Raw genomic sequence first — 10,173 nt, 5'->3', positions numbered from 1 at the left:
TGATTATATCGTTGATTAAATACGCAGGAACATGCCATACATATGAACGGTTTCTAAAAAGGGGTAAATTATTGACAAAGGTGTTGATGAAACACGAAATTCAAGAATAGTTGTCTCGTTTAAAAACATCATGCTTTATGGTCGATCGCGATACACTTTCATTTTATTCAAAAAATGCAATATTGTATCATACCATTTGTAAGATGTTTGCTTTTATACTAAATTTGACTACATGAACGATACACACCCATTCTCAATATAAGGGCGCAAATAATGTCGCCTCGTTTTCATTTAGAAGAAATACCACTGATGTAATTTTTTAATCAACATTATAAATAGTCATATAACAATAAATAAGAATTCATATAATTATCGATCCAAAAGGGTATTTAAGGAGTTCAAAATTCAAATATAGTAGCCTATTTGAAATGTACGTTACTGTCGCCGAGGCAAATATTATTCTGAATCCCCTCTGTGTAATATATAGTTTTGATTCTCAAGTAAAAAAGTTAAACCTTGTATCATATATATTTCTTTTCATAACAATAAATACATTTTCTTTGTGATAATAAATAATTTTTATTGTGCAATGTCCCTGTCGCTTAATTCTATTTCAACCACATTACAAGCAAACACAAAGATTATACATCTGATAGTTTTGTTCTCCTTTATTTATTGATTGGCTAAATTTAAATTTCAAAGGATTAATTACTCCTACTTAGATAATGTAACATGAAATTGAACAACTTGAGCAACTTTTATAAATATGTTTACGGAATGAAAGACATTTTCAATCGTAGAGATAAGAAAGAAATGTACGTTACCTATATTCTTCCATTAAGAATACATATTAAAAATAAACATAAGAAAATATGAGACGACTCTGAATAAGCAACCCCTTGTATCCTGTAAACTGGCAAAGACGTTTTGCTTAACACAATTAAAAATTATTTTTTTTATGAAAAGTGATCATTTGAAATGTACGTGACTGAAATGTACGTTACCATGAAATTCGAATTAAGTGAATCTCGCGCGATTTTTCATGTATTCTAATACTGTCACACACTTGAATGTTTACACAAAGGAAAGTTTCAAAGGTTGGAGGTCGGCTAAATCCCAAAATTAATGAAAAGAATCGTCTCTGCCGAGGAAAAAAATATATTAAGGTCAATTATTATGTAATATAATTTTGATAAATGGTATATTTTTCTGAATACGAAACCTGTATGATGCATTTCTTATGATATGCAGGTTCAAAAAGTATCAATATATTGCGTGTCTAACGTATGCTTGTGGAAGAGAATTGATTTTTATATTTGAAATGTATGTATGGTAACGTACATTTTATGTATTTCTAACTGACATTTTTTATAAATTTAGTCAATGAATTACGTTAACACGAGCGAAACAAAATTATCTTAACAATCCATTTGACAACTGGCCACATAAATCCATCTTAATGCACCCCCAATCCTCGTAAATGTTTTAAACTGTTACCACATGCTAGAAAATATATTTCTAAGTGTCTTAAATTCATCTTTGGCAACCTTTTTGCAGTTTGTTTACTTTTCATATGCGACTTTGCGTCAATATTAATTGATTAGTTGTTGATAATTTAAAACAAGGTATGCATTGGCTTATAATTGGTAAAAAAAAAAGAAACAAAACAAATAAACCCAGAACACAAGACGGTCACGTACATTTCAAATACTGAATACTCAGTTTTGTTTGAATCATTGCATTTTGGGTTATATTTTTCCAGATCTGCTGAAAAGCACGTATGTTTGTGTTTTGAAAAACGATGTTGCAACATACTAAATGAAATTGTTAACAAGACTGTCGATGGATATATTCGGAATAGATTTATGTTAAGTTTCAATGACCAAATACGAACATTTGTTAGATCATAGCAAAATACATCTGACTCATATTTTTTTGTCTGTACCCTTGCACAAGTTAGAAGTAACTAGGCTACGACCGGTGTCAATTTCAGCGAAACAGCACAAAAGAATGGTAATGAACTGAGGTGGAGGGGACTCCCCAATATTATGTGAAATGAACGTTACCGAAGTGACGTGACAGTCATGTAGTTGATGACAATAACCTCGTTTGTTACATTATGATTTCTTATATAACTGCCTTAAAACACTTCATTGATATGATTTTTATGTCAATAATAGCTTTTTTTTCAATATTTTCTTATGACTAATTTACATAAATGTACGTTACCTTCTCATATTCTGAGGCAATCGTGTCTTTATAGTGGTGATTGTGACATATAACACTATGTGATTACAAAGAGAATCTTTTTAGGAATAAACTGAAACAAAACGATGAATTTTTAAATGAATTTTAGATGAATTTTAAGCTTTTTATTAAACAGAAATATATCTTGAAATGTACGTTACATTTACATAGTTTTCTAAATCGGCATGGATATATGTTAAACAAGACAGTAACTACAAAATAGAATTTTACTACATGTACATGTTAGGTTCCAGTAACTGTATCTATTAAAAATGACAAGATTCCAAACTGATCGCTCTTAACAAAACAGAGAGAAGAATTTAAAGCATATATTTAAAAATGTTTTTATACATCTGGATCAAAAAGTAACCTTTGTTTTTTGAAAGGAAAAATCAAACGCACGTTCGTATGCCGCGAAAATATGTTGCTGACAGAGTTGGTAGGATGTGCTGGTGTTAAGATGAGATATTCCAATTGTGATTTTAATGACTACATCTTTTTTGACATATTTTTTTTAGAAATTGAAGAAAGAGTAACGTACATTTCAAGCTACATTTCTGAATAAAATCACCCTCTTCTTTATCGTCTTGTCATTATTCCATGTATTATAATTTGATGAAAAAAATCTGGAAACAAAATCTTCAGATACTTTCTTTCAAAGTTAATTGATAGAAAACCTGTTATCTTGAACTTCATTTTTTATAAAAAATCAGAGAGGCATTTGTGCCCTTATATTGAGAATGGGTGTACAGCGTTGATGGCGGATGAGACCGTCAACAGGGAAAGCTTACTCCTTCTAAGTACCCAATCCCTTCTCTGATAACAACTGGGGTCCGCGTTTTATTCCTGTTCATGATTTGTCATCTACACCGAAAGCTAATTGCCTTCCTAGCCATTTTCGTTTCTTAATGTTTTTCAAGTATAATTTTGAGTTTTTCAATACTTGACTGTCGGTAAAAATCTAAAAAGTACTTTGAACGTTAAATATGCCATTTTCATTTTTTATTATATATTACTTTATCAATATATACTTAACATTAATAAATTATGTTAAAATAAGGACTATTTTTACAAGCTTTAATTTTATATTAAAAAAGTTGCAAAGACATTCTATCAATACTTATTTGCTCTCACAGACTCCAAAAATACTAGTACGAAGTCTCAAGATAAGCCACAGTCATCAAACACAGAGCCGAATGCTGAAATATCAACTCAGTTTATACCGATGTCTTCTCAAAATCAAGATTTGGGTTTGATAATACATCCTTGATTAAAAAGCATCCTGGAATTGTTTTTAAAGTTTTTAAATTTCCATCTCACATTATTCCTCCTGCTTTGTGGTTCATAGATTAATATTCAAAGTAATACATAAACATTGTCTTAAAGGTCATTATTATTATTGGTAAATTTAATTCAAATTATACTTAAACATTATTACAACATCCAATAAAAAGGGCGATTCTAACAAGCTTAATATTTATGTGACCAAGTGAAATAAAGATGTCGATGTAGGTTTCTATATTTATTTTCGTAACATATAAGGTGATTCTTGTGCGAGGTGGAAGTGTCTAATCAGGGCGCCGGATCTGCAGTGATTTGAATTTAGATTTGGCTAGCTTATAATACAAAAGGAACGACCTGATTTTATGGTTCATTATGAAAACAGCCAATGAAAATTCTTAACCAATAGTAAATCAAAGAAAATGCTAACCAACTCAATCCACCTGCGCACACAAACTAGTCTAACATTACTCTCAAAGACATCGTTCAATGAGGTATTTAGAAACGTAGTAAAAATGCAAAATTTTAATAAATATATTCAATATATATAAATCCGCCCACATTTAAATTAAAATTTAGCAAGAATATCTCTATATAATTGGCTGCTCTTGTAGGCTCCTTGCCTTGCTATTCATATAGCATGTGTACTTGGATCGACTCTTAAAAAAAATGGGGAAAAAAGCAACCCAAATCAAAGATTGTTTTAACATATTAAAGCTTTTGATTTTTTTTTTTGTGTGCAAAAGATAAATTTCCATTGTTTGAGTAACTGTACACTACTTTGGGTGCATTGGGGCGGAGATCAGTATAATGGCTTCTCATTGTACTGATTCATTACCCATCATTTATCCTGTTAAATATAATTGACCTCCTTTATAATTTCATTCAAGACGTAACTGCTTGATCACTGGTCACTATCAATAGCCCCTAAACTTTCAGAACTTTGAGTACAAAGTCTCTCAAGGAGACAAAATTTGATGTCTTGAGTGATTTGTATTGGGAAGAGCTCAGTTTTCATTATTTGTACTTTTTTTACATGCTAAAAAATAACACATTTGAGAAAAGTATGTAATAAAATAACTAAATCAAGCTATTCTGAATAGCTTAATAAAGCTATATACACTGTACACAATAAAGCTGAACCACGCTATACAGCTAAATCAAGAGACTGTGCCAAACCTGTAGAAATGTTTATGAGTGACATGTTACGTTAGAAACTATGTAATGATATTTTGTCTTTCATCATTCAGATTGGGTACAGAACATACGATAGACTTTTAGACATAAAAAGGTAAAAGATATATTATTATCTTCTAGCTGTTAAAAGTGGTAAAAACAAGAAGAAAAAAAAACAACCAAACAATATAAAACATTAAAAAGACAAAATAGTGCCCATTTAATATGGTAATTAAGTTAAATAGGTTATAGTATTAAAATACCAATTAATAGTAAATAATGATTTTTTCTTCTTTTCTTTTGTAGAGAGTTTGATGTAGGCGTGGATCTAGGTTCTGGACTTGGATATGTTTCCCGTCAAGTTTTAAAAGATACCGTCAAATTTCTATATCAGTGTGAACTCTCAGAAAAATTACTGGTAAGTTTAATGCACATTATTTAATGCATAGTCAATTGAAATGATTCACCTAATGAAGGAAACCAAGCATTTTTTTCCATAATTATTTTTTATTTATACCGGGTAATCCATTTGCAACTTATTTTGTATCTCAAAAACAAGAAATTCATTTTCTATGTGAGTCACAATCAAGGCATAGTTTTTTATTCAGAGACAAGCACAGGTTTCACCAGAAGTTCCTACTCAAAAAATGATAGTTGATGAAGAATTTCTCCCCTTTAAAGAGAATTCTTTGGATGTAATTGTGAGCAGTTTAAGGTGAGTACTGATCAAAGTGTGGTCATAAGTTGATAAGAGACAGTTATTTCTGCCATTATGTAAAGTTTTTTCTGGGTAAACCCTGCACTAAAAAATAAAAAAAAACATATTCCACATGAAAAACAGCAGGTGTTCTTTATTTTTCTGTATTTTTAAGGTGTATAAACAGTTAATTTCTCTTTGTACAGCTTACACTGGGTCAATGATTTACCAGGGTGTTTCAAGGCTGTAAGTATTAAAGTGTTTATGTACTAGTATGTGTATGTATAAAGTTCATTTTTGCTTGATTATTAAATGAACATGTATCTTTAAATAATTTTTTGAAATTCCTTGGACAGAAAATGTACAAAAGTTAATTATTGCAATATAAAACTTTTAAAGACGAATGTAAGTTGATACTTTGCAAACTGAGCAATACTCCGGTAATCATGGTAATGAAGTAGGCTTTTTTTATGCTTGCCCATGTCCAGAAATGTCCAGAAAATATTAAGCATTACTGTCTTTCTGAGCAGGCTCAGAAGGCTTTAAAACCGGACTGTCCATTTATCCTGAGTATGTTTGGAGGTGACACACTGTTTGAACTCAGGGTTTCTCTACAGTTAGCAGAACAGGAAATACAGGGGGTAGGTACCAGGATGAACTGGTTCTCCATTCCCAACAATTTATCATTAGGCATCCAAAATCTAAACTTCTTTTACAAATTCAAAAACATGATGAAGCGCTAGCATGCATGAAATTTAACTTAATTTTTATTAATTATTTAATTAATTTTAATTCATACAAAATTCATAGCTTCATTCAAGCTCATTTGAAAATAAATGCAAGAAAAAAAAAACAGTTCATGGTTTTCATCAGTTATGTTACACTCCTCTTGTTTGATTTACAGGGGATTAGTCCACACATTTCACCTTTCACTGATGTCCGTGATCTAGGTAACCTATTAAACAGAGCTGGATTCACCATGTTAACTATTGTAAGTGTGCCAAATAAATCAAGGAACTGATAATACTGACGGGTAAAGTGAGAAGTTATACAAAAGATAGACCTAAAGCAGTATCCAGTTTGTCAACAAAAGGAGCATGTTTAAAAGAAGTCGAAATTGTATAAATAAAACATATTTTAATAAAAATTAGGTTTTCTTGCTTTCATGTATCATACTCATAAAGAAGGGATCTGCTGACATACCTATATTTGTTATTATGAGTAACAATTTTCCCCCTTCTATTTTACAGGATATTGATGAAATAAAAACCACTTATGAGAACATGTTATCCTTAATGCTGGATTTGAAAGGTATCAAGACCGTAATCCAATATTTAAAGCTTAACTACCTACTGCTAATTCTATCTTAGCTATGTTACAACGCACTTTGAAAAATTACGCACTTTGAAAAAAATTTTCATAGTGCGTTAAAATTTGGGACCAACCTAACGCACTTTGAGAAAAATAATTTTATTTCAAAGTGCGTTAATATCGACCATGTTAATGCACTTTGAAAAAAAAATGTTAAGATTGATCAATATTCCTTCAAATAATTGGTATGATAAATAACAGATCCTGGTTTGATAGTTTTTTTATGATAAAGTCACTGTAGGACCTGAGATATTGATGTTTTAAATATTTAAGGTTTTGATGAAATAAGGTCTTGAAAAAAAGAGTGACGATTGTTTAAGTTCATTAATTCGTTCCCCCCTCCCTTTTTTTAATTCTAGTCTTTGATAAGTAGATGAAAAGTTGTATAGGGGGCACTAACAGAGGACAGCTTCAAGCAACTTAGCATTTATCATAATAAAAAGGGGCCAATTTGATTGTTCAAAACTATGAAAATTCTTTCTCTCTCATACGTTTTACTAAACTTTGAAATTTCTAGTTTTCATCTGTTTGAATTAACTCAATTATTATTGAAAGTTTTCAACGTCATATCAGTTAGGTTAATACATAAATAATATATGAAAGCTTTGAGTATAGCATAGACATCGAGACTGGGCAAAGGACCAGGGTAGGGGATGGGGGGCTACCCCCCCCCCCCACTTATTTTGGAAAAATATACACATCGTAAAAGCATTGAAAATGCAGCGTACCCTTTTTAGGTTTATTGCTCCCCTCCCCCGTTTGTTACCAACACCTATGTATTGGAAAGATAAAGATTTGGACTGAGGGATCTTATACCCGTCTTCTCCTCTTTTCGACGGGAGTAAATCAGTTCATTTTTGAGGTTATGGTTAGGCTAAGTTTTTTGAAAGATAAATAACAAATAAAATCTTTTCATGACTAAAATATGATTTTTTTTCAAAGTGCGTTAAGTGTCTCCATGGTAAAATATATTGATTCTTAACGCACTTTGAAAAAGTTTTTCAAAGTGCGTTGAGTTGGTCCCAAATTTAACGCACTTTGAAAAAAAATTCAAAGTGTGTTGATTTTGTCCCAATTTTAAAGCACTTTGAAAAAAAATTTCAAAGTGCGTAATTTTTTCAAAGTGTGTTGCCACATAGTTATCAGTGGAAGTCCTCTGGGATCATCAAAATACTGATTGATTTAATTTCAGGCATGGCTGAAAATAACTGTGTCTGGGAAAGGAGGCCCATGCTTCATCGTAAAACAATGGAATTAGCTGAGAAAAAATACAGAGGCAAAATTCTCCATTGAAAGCTTTTCTCCTTTCATAGAAGCATCAGAATTGAATCTTTTTGATAATAATTTTATGGTTATCAAGTATTCTGGACTTTCTTTAAAAGAAAATTTTCTCTTTATTGTCATAGTAAATATAATCATATCACATTCCCTGAGCTCTCTCTGTCTCAGATCTAAGTATATGATAATTTTTTCCAAATAGAAATGTACAGCACAGAGGAGGGACTAGAAGCTACCTTTCAGATTGTAAATTTCATTGGTTGGTCCCCACACCCATCTCAGGTATTTATAGAATAATCCTTTATATCTCGAGCTATACAAAGTATCAGGTTGGGTAAGTTCCAGTCTTAGTTACACACAATTAAAACTATTTTAAAATCTATCAGAGAACCAATTTTATCCAGAGTCTAACAGAGATGATGCCTTTTATAATACAGGCTCAGGCACTTATTTAGCCCTATGGAGCCAGACTTTTTTCCTCTCAATATTTTGAAGTGGAATTTAGTCATAATTCTCTAATAAAGAAATGTTTAACATGTTTTTAAAATTTCAAACAGTATTTTGTTAAATTTTTAGCCCACATCAGAAGTTAGCTTTTCTTATTACACAGTTTCAGATGTCTGTCTGTCTGTAGATGTCTGTCCATCCATCTGTAGACTTATCATTTTCAACTTTTTCTCAGATAATTTAAAAATTTGTTAAATATCTTTTTAAGGTTTCGAAGCTTTATTGATACATGTGTGTTTTCTTCTCACATTTCTCCAGGATGTAGATCTGTTGCTGCACATAGTTCACTAAGTTAATTTCTTGTGTCGTCCATTTTTCAGCCAAAACCATTACAAAGGGGATCAGCCCAGTTTTCTCTGAAGGATATTGATAAAATTGACGAGTTAACCAAGGAAATGGAATCACTAACAAAGGATCTGGATACAGAGTTAAACCAAAAGAAAGACAAATAACACAGACAGGATAAATAAGAAAGATAATGCAGTCAGGGCAGTTAACAAAAATAAAGAATTTGTCAACATAACAAACAAAAAAATGAGTGTATGATAATGCAATGTATATTTATTAAAATGACACAACCTAATAAATCTATGAGATAATATATTTAATCTGTTCATTTGTGTTCTGATCTCTTGGAATGAAATAAGAATTGCTGCTGCCTTCAACTCGACATTTTGTATATCTTAGGTTGTTTTGTCAGTTAACAATGGTTACTGTATACCGGGTTATTTTCGTCCTGTGTTATTTTTGCCCTTTTACATATGAAAACAAGTTTGCCCCATTTTAAATTCGCCCATAAAGATTTTTGTGTAAGATATTGTACAGTTTACTTTGAATTCGCCCTTGCCAGACTAGGGTGAAAGGGGCGAAAATAAACGGGGGCGAACATTTCCCTGTATACATGTTTTGAATTCTTATGTCGATTCAGTATATCCCGATGATCTTGAGATAAACAATATCACAAAGTCCAACACATCTGTTTCATATTTGGATAGTTTACTTGAAAAAGACGTCAATGGTAATCTAAAACCCAAGCTCTTTGATAAACATGATGAATTTAACTTTCCAATCGTCAACTTCCCTCTTAAGCAGCAATATACCTTCATCACCTGTATACATGTATATAGTTATAAGGTATCTTCCGGCCATGACAAGGAGCACACGCTGGGTGTAACCAATCGGCATACTCCACTAATTAAGTCCTTTCAAATGACACCAAGGTCAATGACCTAGTGACTTTCAATGTGACCTATGACCTAAAAATACTAGTAGCTTTTTCATACTTTGTTGCTGCCAGGTCCGTGTTTGCCCATTCTTTTATCTTGTATAGTTTTATGGACTTTTAAATACTGTTTGTTATGTCCATATACCGTAGTAGTCCATATACACAACACTTCTTTGATGAATATGAAAAAAAAAATCAATATTTGCCATTTTAAAGCAAGTTTTTTTTGCAACCCTACAGTTTGCAAGATTGATCCACATGAAGTTATGGAGCTTCCAAGGGATCAATCTCCCAAGCAATGGCCACACAGAAAACTTTTAAACAAAAAATTATTCCTTTAAAAGTGTCTTGATGCGGATTTATGATTATGATATTTATCGTATATACATGT

At 31.4% G+C, this 10,173-nt stretch overlaps 1 protein-coding gene across 1 annotated transcript; it reads left to right on the top strand.

Moving 5' to 3' along the window:
• The first annotated feature begins 4,974 nt into the window (after positions 1-4,974).
• Positions 4,975-9,084, top strand: LOC134278938 (arginine-hydroxylase NDUFAF5, mitochondrial-like). The gene is made up of 9 exons (XM_062761243.1): positions 4,975-5,122; positions 5,313-5,419; positions 5,608-5,647; positions 5,932-6,042; positions 6,306-6,392; positions 6,652-6,712; positions 7,965-8,048; positions 8,253-8,332; positions 8,878-9,084. Exons 2-9 carry the CDS (start codon positions 5,352-5,354, stop codon positions 9,007-9,009), a joined length of 663 nt encoding a protein of 220 aa, XP_062617227.1. The 5' UTR covers positions 4,975-5,122; positions 5,313-5,351; the 3' UTR covers positions 9,010-9,084.
• Positions 9,085-10,173: the final 1,089 nt, after the last annotated feature.

Source organism: Saccostrea cucullata, unplaced genomic scaffold (assembly GCF_032062105.1).
Source record: "Saccostrea cucullata isolate Sc308-1 unplaced genomic scaffold, CSIRO_AGI_Scuc_v1 ctg6244, whole genome shotgun sequence".
In the NCBI taxonomy this organism is placed as follows: domain Eukaryota; kingdom Metazoa; phylum Mollusca; class Bivalvia; order Ostreida; family Ostreidae; genus Saccostrea; species Saccostrea cuccullata.
This window is presented reverse-complemented; position numbering and strand designations above follow the sequence as displayed.